Below are 23,957 nucleotides of genomic sequence, written 5' to 3'. Positions count from 1 at the left end.
TTGTAACCATTGTTAATCATTGTAAACAGTCCCTTATTAATTACTTCTCACATTACCCTGATGTTGATATGCCATGTATTTCCTTGTGGAATTGTGACTGAGAAAAGAGCAAAAAGCTTCTTATGATACCCAGTGTTAGTCACAACTTCTTTCTGGGCTATTCAGTAAAGGTTCCTGTTTGTTCTCTTCAAGATATAACATGCAATTAAAAAGTGCATAAAATACCACATGGCTTGTTTAATTTACAGAATATATTTTCTCTAGGGAATGGAATTTGTTCATTTACATTGTAAATGAATCCATCACTAAATAAACTGTAGTGGCTCTTGTCTAAATGTTAGAAACATTTAGACTCCTGTATTTAGTGTTCTTTTTTACTGGTTAAAGCAAGTGAAGGAAAATTGTGGCTCTAGATTTAAATCCAAACACAATATAGAAAAATCCAAACCTCTCTACTATTATCTGATCTTTGAGATTAATTCAAATGATACCCCCCAATTCAGTCTTCCTGAGAGCTGTTTATCTAGATCCTACATTGCTCCAATTTCTGGATAATTTATTAAAGTCTTAATTTGTGGAATGGTTTTCCAGCTATAGAAATGTCAAAATGAAAGAAAGGAGATTTGCATTTTAATCCCCTCCACCCTTTCCCTATTCCAATCCTTTCTGTTCTCTTGTCACAGGGCTATGAAGCTGTAACTGTCCTTAGATTGAGCAAGTTCAAGATTTCAGCGAGGAAAAGGAAAGAATTATTTGGGGCTAAATAGTTGAGTTTGAGGCACAGCACCCCCTCACCAAGGCTTGATCACGTTGTACAAAGGAATTTCAGGTTCTCCTGTGGCCACTGAAAGAACAAAATGGATGCTGAGACGGCAAAGGGAGTCAGGGTGAAGGGTTTACCTCAAGCAGAGATTGCATGATCAAAGGCAGATGGCCAGGGTGTGGATTCCGGCAGTAGGCACCAGCAATTCAAGCCTAAAAGGCTAAAGGGGGTCAGTGGCCCGATTGACAGAGCAGTCCAGTCCACATACACTGGGGCAGAGACCAACCAGGGGTCTGCAGAGCTGAGCACTTCTTTTCTTCCACTGCATCAACAACACAGTGACTCACCACATACATTCAGATATCTCAGGAGAGAAGATAAGAGGGTAAATCTGAAAAATCAAGCCTAGTGTGTGATCCAACAACTGAATGATCCATAAATTAACAGTATCAAAAATGAAACAGGTAACACTACAGATGGATATTTCTGTCAAGCAACCTCACCATTGTTCTGCCTTTTGTCCTTAGGGCATTTTTTTAATCCCTTAAACATAAATGACTTATCTTTAATTAGAGGTGCAACAAATATGTATGATGAAACCTGTAGTGGCCACAAAAATGTGCTTCTCAAATCTACAAATACAAGAAGCCTAACTGATCAATGACTGCATTTGCTGTGCTCTGAACTCCATCACCACATTTGTATCATGGCCCGTTCTTCTGGAGCTGCAACCAGCTGATGACAAAACATGGCAGGGATGCCGTCAGGCTCATTCCTGGGAGATAAAAGGAATTCCTCCATTGACTCCCAGCTTCAGTCAGGCTTGCCTTTAACTTTTCTTCTCTTTCTCCTACATCGGGGGCTAGACCTCCGTCACTGTCTGAAAACTCTACTTTATCTGACTACTTACCTTCTCTCACAGGCATTTTCCTGCATAAATCTCTTGCACATCTAAACCCATTACGGGATCTGCTTTTTGGAGGACTCAAATACAAAACCTAATCAACACGAATGTAACATGAAGTGCAGCGTGTTTTTTCCCAATTGATTTTATTACCTTTCATATGTCAGTGATTTCTGCAGTGGCCATTTTTTATTTGTTTTAGTCACCCAGTGTACAAAATCCCTTCCTCTGTCTGAGGTATCTCCTCTTTCCGAAGTAGACAGCCTAAATTGCACTGTAGAAGCTGCAACTATCATATACTTGCTTTCCTAGTGCTCCCCCCAACCCCATCCCTCAGCACACACGTGTGCACACACGCGCACGCACACACACACACCCAGAAATATGAAAATAGGTGTGTGACTTGGGTTCTTTCTGCCAAGCCTTCCTAGCCCATTCCTGGAATTGGTAACTCATTTATGAAGACATATAATACCTAGACTCTTCTGGTAACGGTTTGTGCACAGGCAGCAGCTGCATCTGTTCTCCCAAAGCATCTGCAGCAGCGGTTTAGGGCCAGCATCCAACGTGGGGGTGTGTGGTATCAGAAGTGGTGGCTGTGGTGGCTCTGCTCTGTAATGGCAGCTGAAGTATCTTCCCCACACTCGGCAGCACAGTTTGGATATTATTACTGGCTTTCTAGCCTCCTACCCTCATAAAGCTCTGTGTAATACCAAACACTTTTTAGAAACCTATCTTCTGTTTAAATTAGACATACATGTATATACATATATATGTATATGTGTGTGTATTTTTTTTTTCTAGTAACTAGAAGTCATGATTGATACCGAAATGAGTACCAAGAATAGTTGCAGATAACAGTTCTCCAGGGAAACAGAAGGATGTTGGATTGAGGACTGAGGACTGAGACATCCTTCTGGTATTCATGGAACTTATTGTACGCAGTATACATATGGTATAAAATTAACTATAGGCATCGAAGATGACATTAAGGCAAAGCTTTGGGGAGAAGTGTGGGGGTGGGGTGATTATTCATATTAATACCAGGCAGCTTAAAGAGAATGACAAGATCATATTTCTAAATTCTTGGCATAAAGCAGAGACCAAATATCAGGAACTTTCTGTGATGGAACCAAAAGAATTTCTTGTTCTTTGCAGCCATGGGGCTAAATGAGCCAAACATACTCTTCCAAGTATGGACCCACAGTCTGCCAAATTATGATGTCAGTGGAATTCATAGTTTTGTCATGAACTTAAAGCATTGCTCATTTTCAGGTATTAGGTGGCAATGTGCCAACTCCAGGAGTTGAGTCATAATCAGTACAAACCAAACATGGTAATCCCATTCCTGTTTGCCAATGACTGATTTAGGGATAGACACGTGACCCAGTTCTGGTCAACGAGACATAGAAAAATCAGATGTTTCTATGGATGAAAGAGAGAAAAACTAGATCTAGACATCATTTGAGCCCTGAATCAAGCCAGGTTTGAAGCCAGCGACTTTGACTTCTAAGTTTCAAAAAAAGTTTTCCTTTTTGCTCATGCCAGTTTTTTTTCTTCCTTTTCTCTTTGTTCTCTTCCCTTCCCTCCCTTCCTTCTCACCTTCCTTCCTTTTATTCTTTTAGTCTTCTTGGCCATAGATTTAATAAATGCAAAGCTGCAATTTAAATTCAGAACTCTGCCTTCACAGTCAAGTTCTCTCATGGAGGTCTGCAAGCATTACATTCATCTTTTTTCCCATCACCTGCTTCTCCTCCAGTCTTCTCCATTCCAGTTAATGGCATCAGAATCCATCAGTCTTTAGTGTGAGAAACTTCATTAACTTCGACTCCTTTATACTCCATACTTAAGTAGGTCATCAATTTGGTCAATCCTGCCATCAGAATACCTTTTGATCTCTTCTTTCAATTCTCACTGCTTCAACTATTCCTTAGACCTTTACTATCTAGAATCTGGCTCTGAGCCCTGAATAGTAAGTGGATCACTGCACTCTTTCAGATTAAAACTTACTGTAATGTCACAATCTTGTTCAACACACTGATCAGGCAGACACTGTCAATCCATTAGGCTAGAACATTTGATGAAATTCATTTGCCACAGGCCTCTATATCAGTGTTTCCAAATTGATTTCCTTGCCTACTATTTCTCCCTGCTCCATCCAACTACCCCTCCTCTTCTAGCGGTTAATTTTTAAAATACACCACCTCCATCCTTGAAAACATTGCTCCATAATAAATTTCAAACGTATGTATGTATCACTCAGCATTTTATTGAAGTACTATCTATTCAGCAACCAGAATAGGCCAAGGCATTCAGTACAGAGGTGAACAAATCATTCAAGACTGGTCGTAATATGGTACCGCCATATATCATTCTGCCTTCATTTTATATAACATTATCTCACATATTCCATGCTCCAGGATTTAAAAAGAAAGAAAAACTACTTTGCTAAACTTACAATTCACTTTAATGCCTTCAAATCTGCATTTATCCCATTGTTGCCCAGAGAAGAGTTTAAATATGAATTAAGTTTAAGTACTTTTACAGTACACATTATGAGACTACACAGTACTTAATTGATTTTGCCTTCATTTGATGTACTTAACCTCCCACAATGAAATAAGTAGGATTGACTATCTTAGCACTAAAGATTTCTATAGGTTTTCTGCCCATCTTTCCTCAACGTCATTTCTTACTGGGAATAAGTTAACTTTGTATGGAATTTGAGGTTTACAAATACTTTCTTATATATAATCCCACATTAATTTTGTACCTCACACCAAGTGCAGGATATATGTAAGATTTAGCAAGTAATAATAAAACTGGGTTCCAAATCTATGCTTTCTGAATCTAAGTCTTATGCTCTTCACCTTTATACTCTCTTGCTTCCCTTTCTTGTCTCCCTTCTAGTCATGTCACTATCTCCCTTAGCAATTTCATGGTCACTGCTGTGCCTCTTCTTGCCATGTATTCTTCTCTTCATATTACCTTTATTTTCAGATTCTCTTTAGGTTACTTAATTGTAATTTAAATTTTATTACACAGGCAATACATGTTGCTCATTTCTGAAAAAATAAAAGTGCAGAATAGTACACTGAAAAAATTAAAATAACTTCTTTACCCGATTACCACAATTAACATGTTGGTGTATATAATTCCAGTTCTATTTTCTGTATGTGCGCATATAGTTAATAAACAGAGACACTATTTATTTTGTAGTCAAGCTTTCTTTATTTAACACACTGTGGACATTGTACCGTGATTAAAGTATTAACATTTTTAATGACTCTGTGATATGGATTCCACTGGGTGAATAGGCTGTGAAAATTTCTTTTATTTTTTAGTTGCAGTGCTGGTGGGGTTGGACTTTTATCGCTAGTACTGCTATTACTGTAAAAAACATCTGTTACAATTTTTTGAGGCCTTCAGCTTCTCTTTAGTTCTTTCAGTCAGTGATCAGTCTCTAATTCTTTTTGATTCCTGGGTTGGTAACAGTTCTTGGTAAACTTTGAAATTTAAAATATACCTTCAATATATCAGTGCAAAATTTAGTAGGCACATTTGCAAAGACACAAGGGCAGTGGTCAAAATTAATGAAACTTGGAACCTGTAACTATTGTCTTACTAATGAATATTGTAAAGAGTGAAGCAAAATTTAATGATTTCAGAGTTACAACTGAAGGCAGAGAGTCTAAACCAGAGACTTGTTCATGTTTGGCCTGAGCTAAGAATTTTTTTTACATTTTTAAAGAGTTGTAAAAAACAAAAACAAAGAATAACAATCTGTCTGTGGCTTACAAAGCCAAAAATATCTACTTTCTGGTCCTTTACAGAAAATGTTTGCTAACTTTGGACCTAAATTATAGGAACATAATAAAATATATTTAGAAGAAAAAGAAATTTAAAAGTATGTATGTAATTATGACAATGTATATAAATAGAAAAAGTAACCATGTCTTCATTCTTCTTTCAGATTAACTTCAAACTTTTTTTCCTTTTTTCCTTCGAGATTGCAGATTAATACAAAGAATCGCAATTTAAAAAGCAGCCCACTAGAGTAGAAAACTGTCCAGTGACACAAGAAGTGAAAAAGAATGTAGGCAGCTCACAACTGTAATAAAGTGATCTTACAGTAAACTGCAACATAGAAGCACAAAAAGTTTTAGAACAAAATGGAACCTTAAAAATCATCTAGTCCAACCCTTACATTTTAGAGATGAGAAAACTGAGGCCTAAATCTGGCAAGTGACTTGCCCAAGGTCACACAGCTAACTTCCTGTAAAGCTAGAACTATAATCCAGGTGTACAGTTAGGTCAATAGGGACAGGGCAATATTGTATCAAGTGTAACAAGTGAAAGTGATATTATAACATATATTTTTCCCATTTTACCATATATGGAAGTTAGAAAAATAGGACACCTCTCACACATCTACAGAAATAAATCCTTTTATTTTATAACATTCCTTTTCTTTTTTAAGATGCATACAGTACTTGTAGCCCAAGAATTCTGAGAAAGGCTATAGTAGACCTGGCACTATGTTTGAGAATTACACAACTGGGCAGCAAAATAACACCTTTATAAATGTCAGGACATATAGAAATAAAATTTAGTTTGCACACAAAAATAGAGAAGTTACATTCAACACGTTTTCTTAAACGTGCACTTAAAATGTTTAAATGTTTTCTAAAACTTTGGTCATCATGCTTTATTATAACTTGTTAAACTTCACAATTATGTAGATGATTAAACCCAAATGATAAGCAAATATATCACATTAACACACCAGCAAAAGCAAGCTAATACTGCACAATCATATTAGCAGACTGATTTCAGAAATACGTTTTTCACAAACAGCACACAAAACTTAGTTTGTGATAACATAGTTCAATGACTTCTTCCACTTCATAAAATAAGGCTGAGTAATGAGACATAGCAGAACATGATTACATATTAAAAAGTATATTTTTAATTAAAAATCTAATTGTACATATAGGGCAACAAATTGCAGTTTCTATAGAATAGTGCAAATGAGCAGGACTTTTCTCAAAAATATTAAACTGGGCTTCATTCCATGTGCCTCAGATTTAAGAACATTAGATTATATTATTTTGGAGTTTTGCGCGATGGGTGCAAGTGACAGGGTCGATATAGGTGTGTATTCACAGGCTGCAAATAAAAATCGCCATTGACTTAACTTACTGGATGAGAAGTGCAGGCACTGAAAATATAACTTTAAAAAACTTCCATTTGTCATCGTGTAAACAGTTTTGTTCATCATAGAATATTTCATCAAAGATTCATAACTCATTTCAAATTGTCATATCGAGCAATTCCTCTAAATTCTTTTTTATATGTGATGGTTGAGATGCAGCCTGATTTAACAGATTCTGACCCATCTGTGTAAAAAGTGCTTTTGATAATTTTGCTGTGGCTGTTCGTATATTTCCTCCAGCTCCAGGCAGAGAGCCACTGTTTGTCATGTTCCCTAAGAGATGCCATAAAACAACCAACACTTTCTGCTCCGTGGCATGAGGCTTCCTCTGATAAAGTTCTGTAACGATATCTGAAACACAAAAATATGGTTAACAGTGAGGTTTGAAAACAAATTAAATTCAAGTTCTGTCAATTAAAAAGCATATAAAATAAACGGAGCTTCTTCTCTATGCCATTTGTCTTAAACTGGTAGGCACTTTAAAAAAAAGTAAGGTCAGAAACTTTGCTCCCAAAGATTGGGATCCTTCAAGTATTAGAAATCTATATATCATAATGCGTTCAGGCAAAAGTAGTAAAGACAGAAATCAAACCAAAAATTCATCTCAATGTTTTCCAAATGTATGTAGTTAAAACAAGACATATACATTTTTAACTCATGGACCTTTTATCAAACACTAATTTGAAATAGCAGTTTTCTATATGTACCAATATTTGATTTTAATGTCTTTTTATTTATCCTGCTTATTTCTACTAACAAGAAGATTAAACCCTTATTAGGGGAAAAAAAGGAATACAATTTTTCTGAAAAAAATTTTGGGGTAAAAGTCTTAAAAAGTCCTCTTGTGGATCATTACACAATTTATTTCTACTTCATGGATAATGATACTGAGTCTGGTAACTACTAATATTAAACTGAATGCCCATCAGTTTACCCTTGATTAATAAAATATTTACTTAGAAGTAACAACTAAAAAATATTTACCAGCAAGCTTTTCAGTCATATCCTGTTTTGCTTTTCCATTTAAAAACTGAGCTTTTGTGCAAAATGGCTGCAGAAGTAAGTAATTATCTAAACAAAAAGAATAACACAGAGACACATTTAAAGAGTTATAAGATCCTATTTATTTTCTATTACACAACACTGAAAAGAAAAATAATTGATGCAAATGTTAAAAAAAGATCTAATCTATGTAGTTAGTCACTTTTTAAAATTCTCTATAACAGAGTGATATTCTTATAGCAAATGAGAAATAAAAAGAAAAAAAACTGCCTATCTTCCCAAGGCATCTTATTCCAAATGATAGTACACAGGTTTATCCAAAAAAAAAGAAAAAAGAAAAGAAAAGAAAAAAGAAAAAGACAAAGAGAAAAAAATGGAAACTTTGGGGATAGTTTTTACCTTTACTGAATTTTTTCAAAGTTTTAATTTTATAGTTTCACAGTGAATTGCAAAGATAGCACAGACAGGTTTCGTGTACTTCCACCCATAGGTTGTATCTTACATAATTATAGTACATATCAAAACAAGGAACCTGACATTGGTACAATATGTGCATACAGTTCTATGTCATTTTATCACATATGTAGATTTGTGAAACCATCACTATAATTAAGATACAAAACTATTCTATCACCACAAAGATCTCCCTAGTGCTACCTCTTTATAGTCACATCTAGCCACTCCTCCTACATTGCCCCTAAGCCCTAATAAACACTAATATGTTTTCCATCTCAATTTTGTCATCTTGAGAAAGTTATACACATGAAATCATACAGCATGTGACCTTTTGGGGCTGGCTTTTTTCACTCAGCACAATGATTTTGAGATCCATCCAAATTGTTGCATGTATCAGGGGGAGGGTATAGCTCACTGAGAGAGCACATGTCTAGCATGCACGAGGTCCTGGGTTCAATCCCTAGTACCTTCATAAAAAAATAAAATAAGTAAATAAACCCAATTACCCCCCGAGAACAAAACAAACAAAACCCCCAAATTGTTGCATGTATCAATAATTCATTCCTTTTTATTGCTAAGTAGTATTTTATGGTATGGATGTATCAGTTTTTTTCACCACTAACCTACTGAATTATATCTAGGTTGTTTGCAGTTTTTGACTATTATAAACAAAGCTCCTGTGAACAATCATGTACGGGTTTTTGCATGGATGGAACATTTCATTTCTCTGGGATAAATGCCGAGGAATGCAACTGATGGGTAAGTACATGGTTAGTGTTTTTTTGTTTGTTTGTTTGCATTTTAGTTTTTTAAGAAACAAACTATTTTCTAGGGTGGCTATGCCATTTTATTTACATTCTCACCAGCAGCGTATGAGATCCAGTTTCTCTGCAACCTTGTTGGCATTTGGTGTTGCCACTATTTTTAATTTTAGTTTTTCTAATACTTGCTATAGACTGAATGATTGCATCCCCTGCCCAAATTCATACGTTGAAATCCAATCCCCAATGTGATGGTGTCTGGGGTGGGGATTTTGGGAGGTGATTATGTCATGAAGGTGAAGTCTCATGAATGGGATTAGTGCCTTTATAAAAAGAGGCCCCAAAGAGCTCCTGTGCCCCTTTTACCATGTGAGGACACAGTCAGAAGTTGGCCATTTATAAACTAGGAAGTGGGCCCTCACCCAACACCAAATCTGCTGGCGCCTTAATTTTAGACTTCCCGGGCTCCAGAGCTGTGAAAAATAAATGTTTGTGGTTTTTAAGCCATCCAAAAAGTGACAGTTTGTTACAACAACCCGAAGAGACTAAGACATTCCTGTAATGATCATGGCCTTAATTTGTATTTGCATTTCTCTAATGACTGGTGATGCTGAACATCTTTTCATGTGTTTATTTGCCATCCATATAAATGTTTCTCCATGTGTTTTGCCCATTTTCTAATTAGATTGTTTGCTTTTTTTTAATGTTGCGTTTTAAGATTTTTTTTATATATTCTAGATGTAAGTTCTTTATCAGCTATGTGGTTTGCAAATATTTCCTCCAAATCTGTAGTCTGTCAGGGAGGATAATTGGGATGATGACATAGAGGATGACTTCTCCAGTTAGTTACAAGTTAAACTACAGAAACATGGTTATAAGATGGAGACCTCACAGCATCCAGAAGAAGTGCTGAAGCAACCTAAACTTGAGTTGTTTACTAAATTCTAGGACAGAGATCCCAGGACGGGACACTTGAAAAATAGGTTTATTTAGCTACCTGCTTGGATTTATTTTTGTTTTTGTAACACAAAAATAAATATTTTGACCTAAAAAAAAGAGTCTTCTGTAGATCAAATGTTTTTAATTTTGATAAAGTCCAATTTATGGACTTTTTAATGGATCATGCTTTTAGTGTCATGCTAACAACTCTTCACTAAGGCTAGGTCCTAAGGATTTTCTCCTATGTTCCAAAAGTTTTACAGCTAAATTTTATATTCAATTTATGACCCATTTTGAGTTAATTTTGTTTCAGATGTGAGGGTGAGGCAGAAAAGAATAACTGAAAAGTCTAAAATAAGGGAAGAGAAAGTCAATTTAATGGGATAGTATTTAATCACTAAAAATAATTAAAATTACTACTGAGAAAATTATAAAAAATCTATCATAACATTAGAAACCAAAAACTGACTAGGTTTCAGCATTATAAAAAAAAAGTCTAAAAAGAAAACCTAAAGAAGAGAAAAAGATAAACAAAACAAAAATGTGTAGGAAAATATACAAAAGTAAAGCCAAAATAACTTGAGTGCCAAAGTAGGATTTCTTACCTACATGCTGACTCAGTGCCTGAACAACATTTGTGGCAGCAGCATAGATGCCTGGATTCTTGGAATTCAGATTGTTATCTACTATTGCTGGAATTAGCATGTTGATTATAGGAGATAAGTTGTCTCTAAGCAAAGGAATCATTTTGTGCATTGTTTCTAGAGCCACCAGGTTTACTTTACTATTGGAATCATGAAGTCGAGATTTAAAAGCATCAAATATCTGAAAGTAAATTGGTAAATTATTTAAAGTAAAATAATGTTTATACCCATTATATTTAAATTCTTTATGACATTTCATAGTATTTTACTAAAGGAGAAGTATACTGTTTAAAAACATAAACACATCTTATTTAACCTGAACTTAGGTAATAGGAATTTTATAAAAATGTGGATGCTAAATCTAAATGTCAGATCTTCTTATAGCAAAACATGAAGGCTTCAAAAATCACCTAAAAAGACATCCTAATAAATTAAGGTTGAGAAATTTGGTTCAGTACACAGATATAATTACTGTAAATGTGATCAAAATGTTACTTTCTAAAAGGTGTGGGTTAGTTTAGCTAACTTTAAGAACTTAAGAAAAGTTTCTATCTTTATCTCTATTTGTAACAGAAGTAGACATGTAAGTTTTACTGTAGAGATCTGACCTAGTTTCAGTTTAGGTTTCTTATGAGAATTTTAGATGTAATTTCCAAGTTGAATTTTTATTATTACCTCTTAGCCTGAATATTTAAACAACTATTCCTTGCGCTTCAAATTCTTAGCTTTCATAAATTCAAAATATAATAGAGTGAATGCAAAGTAATTCTGTAGCCATGTCAGGTGAGGGAAGAGCTATTCTGTGAGATTGAGACTATTAACTAATAATTCCTGATACATATAATAAATTACTCAACAGATATCAGAAAATGTAACTTGCTGATTTCCATGATAATGCTAATGTGTTACTTTTCCTCTGAAAATTAAGAGACACGACCACTGGAATTAATCATAGTTATGGTACGTTTGCCAAGTTTAATAAACATAGTGCAAATTTAAAATGGAATTTAATTACCAAATTACTAATGGAATTAATTGAACTAAACTCTGATGAGGCATAAGTAATCAGACAAGAGCGGGCACGTTCAGGACGGTATGGCTGTAGACAGAAGCATAAATAATCTGTGCTCTGGTACCACTAACATTACTGTCTCCCTTTCCATTGCTTGTTGTCTTCCTAAAGGGAGGTACATAAATTAGTATATACAGATTTCTAACCTATATATGAAAAATTTTATTATCTATTCCTAGGTAATACTAGCAAGTCTCTTAAATGCCCTGAGTTTTTAAAATATGTATTAATTCACACAACATCTATTTACTGAATGCCAGGTTCTGAGAGCTCTGAGAACACAGTTACCATCTAGTGGGAAGAGTCAAACAAATAAGCAGCTATTTTCTTAGTAGTCTCCCCAGTTACTCTGAATTGTTTTGGAATGCTTTTAACAGAGCAAAAGTTAGGCAACCCATTCTTTTCACTAGGTTTATTTCAACACTTTAAAATAATACATATAAAGTATTAAGATATAGGGCCATTTTTTGTCCTAATGAACTTTATTAATCACAGATTAAAAATGAAAATTAATTTCGACAGGTCCTTACCTTCACAATGTTTCCAACAACAAGCTCTTGATTGTTTTCAGTATCTGATAAAAGCTGCTTAATCCCATTAATCCGATCACGAAAGTCTTTTGCATTTAATAAACTTGTTATGACTTTAATGTACTCGGCACTTTCTAAGGAATTGCGGGGAACTGATTTTCTGGAGACTTCACGAATTTCAGCTACCTCTCTAAAGTGAAAAAAGGGTAAAACACAAACACAAGTAATTTTCATTATGCATTCATTTTTGAAAAATTCACAGAATGACTTAACCCACAGCCACAATACCTGTGTTGGGGGTCCCTAAGATCTCCCCTGGGTATGGTGATTTGCTAAGAGGACTCATAAGATTCAGCATGTAGTTTTACTCATGGTTAAGATTTGTTATAGCAGAAGGATACAAAGCAAAATCAGCAAAGGGAGAGGCATATGGGTCAAAGTCCAAAGGAAAGCAGATGCAAGCTTCAAGGGTCCTTTTCCAGTGGAGTCACGCAGCATAAACATAATTCCTCCATCAACAAACTGCAACACATGTAAAATGCTGTCTGCCAATGAAGCTTATGAGAGGCTCAGTGCCAAGGATTTTTATGGGGAGTTGGTCATAGCTGGTCCTCTGCCTTGGACATACCAAATTCCAGACTCTCAGAAGGAAAGTAAGTCTTCAGTATTAACCATACTATTTGCCCATAAAATACAGGCAGAGTAAAATACCCTTATCAGTTAGAGAATGGTGGGAATCCTCCTGAAATCCTAGTTTCCAGATGCCAGGCCAAGCGCTAACATTGCAAGTTGGCCTTTCCCAGGGTAGCAGTATCAGGCCTGATATGTTAACTGTTTTCTGTAAAATATCCATGTGAACATGCATAGGAAAATTAGAATCTTGAGACCAGTAGGATTTACTATTTCAATGACTTAGAAGCACAGTGTTTTCCACTGCTATAAAGGAGTGACTCAATGTGATAGATGATGATCCCTTTGAAACTAAAGAGTCATACAAATTGACAGGTCTTAAAGACAGTGGTAACAATTCCCAGGTACCACCATTTCTCTGACTAGATAGTATTAAAATCAGTGCTAAATTTGTCTTAAGAGCAGTGATTAATGACTCAGAATCATCCTGAAAGTGGACACAGGATGATGATTTAAAGAGCAGATACTAAATGAATTTATCCATTACTTTTAATTTGTTTAAATAAATTAATCTGAGGTAATATTTAAGATGATTAATTTGAAACAATGAGAAACACAAATAATTAAATTTATATTTACACTAAGGACTATATGATACATAAAAGGTGAATAAATGTAAGGAGTAAAGCAGAAAAACACCTCAAGAAGCCATTGAATTACTGAAACCTATCTATAAAGATGGCGTTTTTATTGTTCAAAACAGGATGGATTTGACAGTAAGATAACACATAATATAGTTTTGGGGGAAAAGATAGAGTAACAGTCAAAAGGGGAAACTCACTAGGTACATTAACAATCATAAAATTTATAAAAAAGAGAAGACATTAAAAATGATCATAGATGGAAAAATCCTCCACAAAATATTAGCAAACTGAATTCAACAACACATTAAAAGAATCACAGACAATGACCCAAGTAGGATTCATCCTGGGGATGCGAGGATGGTTCCACATCCACAAGTCTATCAATGTGATACATCACTTTACAAAAATGAATGATAAAAATCATATAATCAAATCAACAGCTGCAGAAAAAGCATTTGACAAAATTCAACTTCCATTCATGATAAAAACTCTCCACAATGTGGGTATAGTGGAAACATATATCAACATAATAAAGGCTGTATAAGACAAGCCCACACCAACATCATATTCAACAGTGAAAAGCCAAAAGCTTTGCTTCTAATCTCAGGAACAAGACAAGGGTGCCTACTCTTGCCATTCTTATTCAACACAGTACTGGAAGTCCTAGCCAGAGCAATTAGGCAAGAAAAAAATTAAATAAAAGACACCTAAATTGAAAAGGAAGAAGTAAAACTGTCTCTATTTGCAGATGTTATAATATTTTAAAGACATATCATATGTTTCTATCTGTACGAAATGTCCAGAACATGCAGAACGACAGAAACAGAAAGCAGACTGCACAGGGCTGGGGATGGGACAATTGTGGGGAAATGACACTGACTACTAATGAGTGTGGAATTTTCTTTTGAGGTGATGAAAATGTTAAAATGTTCTAAAATTAACTGTGATGATAGTTGCACAACTCAGTAAATATACAAAAAACAAAATTTAATGCCTTAAATAGGTGAATTATATTTTATGTGAATTACATCTCCATAACACTGCTATTTTAAAAAAGATACACCACCCCAACACTATTACAATAAAATGGCTAATATGAGACAAAGCAGACTTCAGGAAAAGGAGTATTATAAGAGATAAAGTGAGAGAGACTTCATAAAGATAAAAGGTCAATTCATCAACAATTAATGAATACATGCATATATATGCATTTAACATGAACATGCACAAAAATACATGAAGTAAAAAGTGATAGAACTGAAAGTACAAATAAACAGATCCACTATAGTTCGAGATATCAATATTCCTATCTTGGCAGTTGACAGAACAAGTAGAGACAATAAGGATATGGAAGACTTGAACAAGACAACAAATTAACTTAACCTAACTGACATTTTATAGAACACTAAGCCCAACAGTAGGAGAATAAACATTCTTTTAAGTACATATAAAAATATTCACTAACAGAATGCATGCTGAACCATAAAACAATAAATTATAAAAGAACTGAAATCATATGAAGCATAATCAATGATACAATAGAACTAGAATATGTATTTATTTATTAATGGAGGTACTGGGGATTGACAGGAAAATTACAGACCTCATGAATACAGACACAAAAACACCCAACAAATTGTAGCAAATCAACTCTAGTGATATATTAAAAATATAACACATCATGATCAAGTGAGAGTAATCCAAAGAATACAACTTACTGTTTTTAACATTTGGAAATCAATGACTGTAATTCATCATATTAACAGAATAATGTAAAACATATGATTATGTTAACTGACACTGAGAAAGCATTTGACAAAATTCAACACTCATTCATGATAAAAATTCAAACTAATTGCTTTATTAAATTTAATTACCTCAGATTTTCTAAGTCCTTACCAACTTTCAAAACTCCATTAAATTTCAACAAATACCCTGGGATAGTTCATGAAAACATTCAAATGAGACTACCATCACTAGGGAGTAATTTCTCTAATGACGTGGAGTATGAAATGATTCTACCTTTCAGATGAATTGAAAGCATCTCTAGATACAGATGATGACCTTGTATTTCCAACACTGCCAGTATGAGACCGTCTTCCTTTTGCTGACGGCGTATCTAGTGGTATCTCTCCCAAGCCCTGTAAGTAAATACAAAGAAAGGCAGTGTAATAAAAGCCTTAAAACTAGTAACGTAAATAACTTGTACAATGTAATTCTCATAGCAGTCATTGTTGATCTCTTTTATGATTGAAAACATTTTAATAGTATGCTATACTTATGCTTTAAAGGGTATCAGATATATAAATACCTTGTAATTAGTAGTAAATTAACAAAATATGTGACCAACTAATAGGAAAATATTTTCTTGGCAAAAGTGACTAAAATTCAAAAAATTAATATCTATATTTTATAACTGCTCTTCTTAAAGCTTAAAATCTATAAAGAAAATATAAATCTATGCCAAAAATATGAATATATTACATGAACAATGAATTCCTATGCAATACCAGGATGAGAAAAAACATTTCAGTAAGAACTATTTAAAATCTATTTTTCCTGATACTTGTACTTGAAATGATTCACAGATATAATCTGCCTCATTTTAGTGAGACGATTTTTTTGCATGGCTATTTTGATAAATTCTATATGAATTAAGCTGAAATTTTTAGGATCAACAGGTGGAAAAATGCTCTAAAATGTATATATCACAATATATCTTTGATTATCCCTTCATAAATGAATCCTTTGCCCAAGGTAACCAGAGAAGAATAACATAAATTGCCCCAGAAAATTTATACACGATTAACGTAAGCACATTTTTGCAAAAAATAGTACATAAATAGGTTACTTTTTTATAAGACACTTTTCACATTTCATTTCACTTGTTATTCCCTCAGTCATTCATTTCACAGACACTTCTGAATCCCCATTATCTACCAGGATAAATAAGACATGGGGCTTCCCCTCAAGGATCTCCTTATCAACGCCCCAGTGTGGTAGGACCTCTAATAGTGGAACACACAAGGGAAATAAAGCAGGAACCAACTGTGATAAACATCACTATCTTTACTTTACAAAAAATAAAAATTCTGTTTGAAGAAATGAAGGGATGTGCCTAAAATTAATACAGTTGCTAATTCTCAGAGTTGTGACTCAAACTCAAGTCTTATAATTGCAATAAACTATATTACATTCTACCAAATATCAAGTTTCTGTTTAATACACATTTATTGACACTATATATGTCTACTTAGTACTGCAGTTGTTGAAACACTACTGTAGATATACTCTGAATGGTTATTAGAGAAATAATCAAAGAAGTAATTATTTCTATCCTTTACCTTTCTGAGCAAATGAACTTTGCTTTAAAAGTTATTCATAAAATAAACTTCGACATACCTTTTGCCGTAAGCTTTTAACAGATTCCTTAATATATGGCAAATCTTTAGATGGGACATACTTTTCAAGCATTTTATCAAAGTTAGGATGACACATCATGAGGAAAAGCATCTTTCGACCATAATACCTATGGGTATTTGAGACATATGTAAATAATTTTACAAATCTTAACAAGCTCAGTTTCTGTCCTTCGATCCAATTTTTTTTTCCAATAGAAGAAATTTATCAACATCAAGAACACTCTCTCTCTTTTAAGTAAGCCACTGAAATGTAGTTACACTAACTGAACTATAGAGTACAGCATTCTCCTGCCACCCACCTTTGAAAAACAACATAGCTTCAAATCTTTTAGCTTATGTCAGATGGAGAGCCAAAAGCTTTGCCTCTGTTTCTCAGGCACCTGAGGGTCCATGTCAAGGCAGGCACTTGGCAGAACTGTGAATGAGAAGTGTATCTTTGCCCTGGGCTCCTTGCCCAGCGACCTTTTGCTGCTCACCTACTGGCCAGATGGTCTGCCTCAGTCAACCTTCCCTAGGGTCTGTATTTCTGATCCTCTGTCTCTTCTTTTTCCTGCCAAAACTTACCTGGGTTTCAGTTCTTCAAAAACCTATTCTTTTCTACCTACAATACACACAAAGTTAGTTGGTAAATTATGGCTGATATATTAATAAATGTCTGATGTTATCCAAACAAGGTTTTTTTTATGCTATATGAATTTTAAAATATTCTTCTAGAATAATACCTTAAGCCAAGATATTCTAACGGTAAACCTCAGGTATAGTGGAAGTGCATACTGGAGATATTTTTAGTTAGGGAGGTCTTTTGGTACCTTATAATAATACTATGTTATTATTCCTTAAGGAAGCTTGGCCCTAAAATAATTACAGTTATACTTTTATCTACAAGTTGGAATATATGAGACTAGAAGAACCGGAGAAGGCAAGGAGTTTTTAAGGGGGATGTATAGGGTGATCTCAGGATCATCTGTATCAACCAGACTCCTTCATATGTAATGAAATTACAGAAAGGGAGGTAATATAAGAGAATAAAAATTACTTTTCTTGCCCCACAACCAGAATAAGGTCGACACCCAGGTAAGTAACTCCTAATCAGTGATAGTTTCCAAGATGACTCTAACTTCTATCCCAGAATGTTAAGAACTGTAGGTGTACCACAGGCCCTACTGATATGGGAATGGATAAAACAAACAAGTAAACAAGCAAAAGGGACATGAAATATGAGAAATACTAAAACTGGAAAGTTATAACCATTCTGTAATTTTAAAACTTCAAATGAGAATCTAAGAAATGACAAAATAAATTAAAAGAATTACTATGCCATTAAGGAAAGGTTAAGATGTACACAAAACAACTTATAAATCTTACTTTGTTCTGAACTAGTCTATTATGATCCAACCCTCCTAAATTGTTTTGAACTTTACTATGATATGCAGAACTTCTAAAATAGTTCCCCCAAATCATGTCCTGCTCCAATTCCTACAATTTTTGAGTATGATGAGATGTAACTTCCAGGATTATGCTACGTTATATGGGTACAGTTGATTTTAAGATAGGGAGATTTTCTGTGTGGACCTAATCTAATCACACGAGCCCTTAAATGTAGAGAGCTTTCTGGGTCTATTAGAAGAAAAAGAAGTCAAAGAGATTCTAAGAATAAGGGAGATTCGACATGCTTGCTGGCTTGAAGATAGAAGGGGCTGCATGAGAAGGAATTCAGGTGACCTTGATGGAGCTGAGAAAGGAGCGTGGCTTACAGTCAGCAAGGAAACAGGGTCCTCAGTCCTATAATCACAAGAAACAGAATTTGGCCCACAACCTGAACGAGTTTGTAAGCAGATTTTTCTATACAGCCTTTAGATAAGAGGCCAGCAATGTTATCATCTTGATTTCAGACTTGTGAGACCCTAGGCAGAAAGCCCAACTGAGTATGCCAATCTTCTAACCTGAAGAATGGTAAGCTAAAAAAAAAATCTGTGTTGCCTTATATCACTATGTTTCTGGTTGTTTGTTATGTAGTGATGGCTAATGAATATATTTACTTTCTATGTTAGCTTTTGGTATAATGACTTCCACAAGATTAACTCCAGTCATCTAAAGTAATGGACATCTTTGCCTCAAAATGTTAAAAATTTGGTATCCTTCTTTACTTTAGTCTCCATGAACGCAGGATCCTAACTTCCCCCCCTTTTAATCTATCTTCATAAATAACTGCCATAATTTTTAGACTTGGTATGGGACATTATAAATCATCTAGTCCAACTTTACCAATTTTATAGATGAGGAAACAGAAGCTAACAGGTTAATTAACTTGTTAAGGGCAGACAGTGATTACAGATTGCAACTGAATCTGGGCTTCTGACTACATCCAAAACTTCCATCAGCAGTACAGCTATGGTACTGTCCACATCTTAATTTTAGTTATCTTTCTCTGACTGTTCTTAACCTTTATAAAAGTGTTCTTCAAGTACAGATAATAATCAGAAATTCATGGAATTTTCTAAGTGCACATATCTCATGTTATCCATTTTGCTTCCTGTATTTTTCATGTACAACTATTTCCTTGACTTGACCTGACTGCTTGGAAAATACGTCGTTTTCCTCTAAATGCATTACCTTACATTTGCCCACAATGGAGTTCTTCTGCCACTTTTCTGCCCACTCATACAGTCTTGTGCCGTTTTCATGCAGATCATCCCTGTGACATGGCATCTCACTACCCAGAAGTATGTAGTGTCATCTGTAAATTTGGAGAATTCACTGTGCACTCCCTCAAGATCATTCACAAATTGGTTAACTAAGACCATCCCCCAGACCAATCCCTAAGGATCCCACTTTTCCATTTAGAAAAATGTTCATTCTTCTTTAATCTTTGTTTCTACATTTAAGCCCTTAGAGTAAGAGATTCAGCAAATATTATTAGCAACTATTCACCTGGTTTCTGGTGAGCTGTCCTGAGCAAACTTAGCAGCAGCTGGTAATATCCGGTCAGCCATATCCTTTGTTCCAGATAAAATACGCTCTGGTTCCATAAATTCTACTACATCTGATAAGTGCTGGGCTGCACATCTTCTCACTGCAATGTGTAAATGGCTACAGGGAAACATGGTCAGTTAAAATTGAGTTGATGTATAAATTATTTTCCAAAGATGTATCTTTAAAGTTAAATGATTACTCCTAAGCCTCAGGAATCATCCTTGTAGGCTAAAATGACAAATTATTTGCATTAGCTATCCCTCCCCAGGAAGGTAAAAGCAAAACAAAAATCATAATCACTGGCATTTATTTAGTTCCAGATCTATGAATGTAAGTAACATTATTAGAATAAGAATATTACTATCCTTTGTATGCTTAGCACCTCATATGACACTTATTATAACATAGGAATTACTTAATACTTTTTTTGGACTGAAATAACATTGAAATATGCTTGTTTTTTCCTACACCCCAGATTTCACGCAATTGCACCGTTAGTTTAAGAACATGTCCAGATTATTTTGAACATTACCTTTGTCCTCCGTTGATAAGAGAAACAACTGCACGTGCAGGAGTTACGTTAGTGATCATAGCTCTCAATGCTTTGTCAACATCTTCTCTTATAAATGTGTTTGATTCTCCTGCCTTATGCAACAAAACTTTTACTGTATTATCTAGTTCTTGATCCATGCTCTTTTTCAGGTAAGTGAAAAGATCACTTAAACAGACCACAGCAGCACGAGAAACTCCAGAGCGTAAATTTTTCACCTAAAAAAAATTTCCAAAATGTATATTTTGCTGATATTCTGAAAGAAAATCAGTAATAATGACTTTGAAACCAAATTTACTATCAAAGTAACACATTTAATATGTATTATATTATGTCCTAAAACCAACATTTAATCATTTTTTTAAAGGTTGCAAAGTAAGTCATGAGTTACTTTAGCTTCATACAAGCCTACTGATAACATTTAGTATAGCTTTTTTTAAAGGTCAATAAATGTGGCATATTTATACTTTGTTATTTAAACAATCCTTAACTCAGCTGAAAAGTAAGTTTACCTCTTGAACTACTGCAAAATTTGTTTCATGCAACTTTGTGTTCATTATTTCAGAATGAAAAGCAGCTAAACATCTAATAAAGTTCAGTCCCTCAATTTTCTTCTCCCTATGGGAAAAAGAAAAAAATGATAAAAACCACATATTAAATGGGGCTCCTCTAGAACAGGACCTCAGATACCTTCTTTTGTGTGTATGGAATCTTGCTAATGAGGAGACCTTGCTTATTTTCTCTTATCACATAGGAATCACAAATAAAAAATACAAAAAGGTTTGTTCACTTCAACAGTTCTCTTTCATGATTCAAAAGATCTTTTAAGAGCCAAAACCACTAGTGACAGTCAAACTAAGTTTATGCTTTATAAATATAAAGGGCTCACCTTGCTTGTTTCTCAGGGATCACTATCTTTCATTGCCTGGTGAACAGTATTCTGAAAACTACTGTTTTATATATTTTGTATGAATTCTTTAGTTCTTTCAGAGGTGAAGGCAAATCTAATGCCTGTTAATCCATCTTGGCAGGAAGTAGAAGTTCAAGAGTTTTAGTTTGGACATGTTAAATTTCTATTGGCATTCAAGTGGAAGTGTCAAGTAAGCAGTCAGATTACAAGTCTAGAGCTCAAGAAGACACTAGGGATTCAGATATACATTTATGAGAAATCAGAATATGGGTGGAATTTCAAGCTATAGAACTGAATGATCACTTAAGAATGGGGTTCGCAAACTATGGTTCACAGATCAAATCTGGCTCTATCAGAGTTTTCCTCTCCAAGTAAAATTTTAATAAGTAAAGTTTATTGAAACACAGCCATGCCCATTTGTTTTCATACTGTCTAAGGATACTTTTGCACTACAACAGCAAGCTGAGTAGCAGCAACAGAGACATGTGGCCTAAAAACCCTAAAATATTTACTACCTGGCTCTTTAAAGGAAAAGATTGGCAGTCCAGATCAATGGAATGAATGTAGACAGGGAACGCCAGTAGATCAAATTCTGGAATACTGTTCAATTTTGAAATAAAACAGAGGAGAAGGAACCAGAAAGTACTGAAGCAGGAAAAGAACCAAGAGTTTCTAATTTTTCTAGGGTGAAATGAAAAAAAGTGTATCAAGAAAGGAGTGTCAACTGTGTCAAGTGATGCTGAGAGGCTAAGTACAATGAGGACTAGTGTAGCAAAATGGTCACTTTTGCAGTTTTAGTGATGTGGTGGTCATGGTGGGGAGGGTTGAAAGCCAATTAAAGAAGGGTGAAAAGAGTATGAGGTCAAAAAGTAGACACAATGAATTAGCCTTTTTGATAACTTTTGCTAAAAGGGGGTGTGGGGGAGAAAAGAAATGTGAAAAAGATGTGTGGTTTAGGAAGGTTTTTTAAAAATAGAAAATACTATGGCACATTTTTATGTTGATAAAATGAACTAGTAAAAAAGCAAAACTGATGATGAGGTGTAGGATTGGGATGAGAGAGAGACTGAAGGAAGAGGGGAGGAAATGGCACAAAGAAAAGCAACCAGTAGATGCTCCAAGTGGAATGCCACTGTCTTTCTGTTTCCCTTAAGTAACTGGCTGGGCTGGCGGGGTGGCTGCTCAGCTGAGGTAGGAACAGGTATGTATTTTCAGGATTGTTATAGGAAATACTTCACGGAGAAATGCTTGGAGAAATGGTGAGATTTATATCTAATACCAAAAGGCTTGCATAACCCATAATAAAGCTAAACTATGTCCTCATGGTATATAAGTTATAATGAAGCTGGTAATATAGTACTATAAGGATCAGAATTCAGCTACTTTAATAAGCTGAAAAAACCTCAAACTGCCTAAACACTAAAATAATCATTTCTAAGACTATTTTAATAGGAAATGTTTCAAGGTGTCTAGTAAAAAATTTACAGAAAACTTCTGGAACTCAGCTTCGTTTTACATTAAAGATGGCAAACTCACCAATCCTCATCAGCTAAAAGCCTCAGAGCTTCTGTCAGAGCCACTTCTGGTTTGGAAAATGGCCGTAGTTCTGATGAATCCATTATTTCTGGACTATGAGTGACAGAAGGCATCCTTTCTTTATACTGTGGAATGGCTCCAGGAGATGCTTCATCTAAAACAAAGAAACATACTAAATAAAGCATCAAACAGCTCTGATACAAAGAGATACAAATAGTTTGACCACAGATTCTGTGAATATTTCTTACAGAAACTAGTTAACTATTAGTTTAGTCTCCAACAATACTGTAATACCTGGATACCAAAGCTATTTTTAAAACTTTATTTTTACATACAAAATTATTAAATTACATTTAATGTAAATATATAAGTGGTTTTTTAGTCATAAGGCATATAAAAAGTCCATCTTTAAGAGCTAGAAGTCAATAAGAAGTGTATGATCCCATTTTGTAAAAGCATGTAGATAGATACCTATCTTACAACTGATAACTGAAAATGAAGCTTCTTGACATCTGTAGGTAAATTACCAATTTTTTCTATTGGTATAGAATTAATGGTAATTACAAATCCTAAGACCATATATAGCAACATGATCAATGTTTCTTCCATAATCAAACATTTACTAACCATTTTCCAGATGTAAGGCACTACCCTAGATATGAGGGAAACGAATTATCATTGAGTGCTCAGGGTAATGCCTCTAGGGCACTACACAATGTAAGACACATGCAGTGAAGGTGTTAGGAAAAGATCAGTGTGAAATGGCTTTTGTAAATAAGTAAAGATTAGTTATTTTTTCATGTTAAGAGATATTTTTTAAAAGGCAATGTTAAATACTTTTATTATAATCCTTTTCTAGTGCTTATCAACCATGCTACTTGTAAGAAAATGTTACATGAAACACAAGAGATACACAAATATAAGAAATTTCACTTGATGCTGTATACCAATTACTCTGATGCAATTAAAACCCAAAGGCAACAAGGTCTTAATGATATTAATTAAC

The 23,957-nt window shown here is 34.5% G+C and overlaps 1 protein-coding gene across 3 annotated transcripts in view; it reads right to left on the bottom strand.

Annotated features, from left to right (window-relative positions):
• Nucleotides 1–6,099: 6,099 nt before the first annotated feature.
• The window catches only part of TOGARAM1 (TOG array regulator of axonemal microtubules 1), a 60,271-nt gene continuing 42,413 nt past the window's right edge, over nt 6,100–23,957 (bottom strand). For 2 of the 3 annotated variants that reach the window (XM_032481950.1, XM_014557969.2), the window contains 10 exons: nt 22,952–23,105; nt 21,018–21,123; nt 20,488–20,723; nt 19,914–20,072; nt 16,963–17,089; nt 15,583–15,701; nt 12,287–12,476; nt 10,646–10,865; nt 7,867–7,953; nt 6,100–7,233 (listed from right to left, as the gene is read on the bottom strand). In XM_032481950.1, coding sequence (XP_032337841.1) covers nt 6,980–7,233; nt 7,867–7,953; nt 10,646–10,865; nt 12,287–12,476; nt 15,583–15,701; nt 16,963–17,089; nt 19,914–20,072; nt 20,488–20,723; nt 21,018–21,123; nt 22,952–23,105 — 1,652 coding nt within the window. In that variant the 3' untranslated portion in view covers nt 6,100–6,979. Of the gene's footprint in view, nt 7,234–7,866; nt 7,954–10,645; nt 10,866–12,286; nt 12,477–15,582; nt 15,702–16,962; nt 17,090–19,592; nt 19,720–19,913; nt 20,073–20,487; nt 20,724–21,017; nt 21,124–22,951; nt 23,106–23,957 lie in introns of those variants that run through there. The other variant, XM_032481951.1, reaches the window with a different exon arrangement.

This window comes from Camelus ferus, chromosome 6 (genome assembly GCF_009834535.1).
Source record: "Camelus ferus isolate YT-003-E chromosome 6, BCGSAC_Cfer_1.0, whole genome shotgun sequence".
NCBI classification, from domain to species: domain Eukaryota; kingdom Metazoa; phylum Chordata; class Mammalia; order Artiodactyla; family Camelidae; genus Camelus; species Camelus ferus.
Note: the sequence above shows the minus strand (reverse complement) of the source record. Positions and strands in the feature narration are given on the sequence as shown.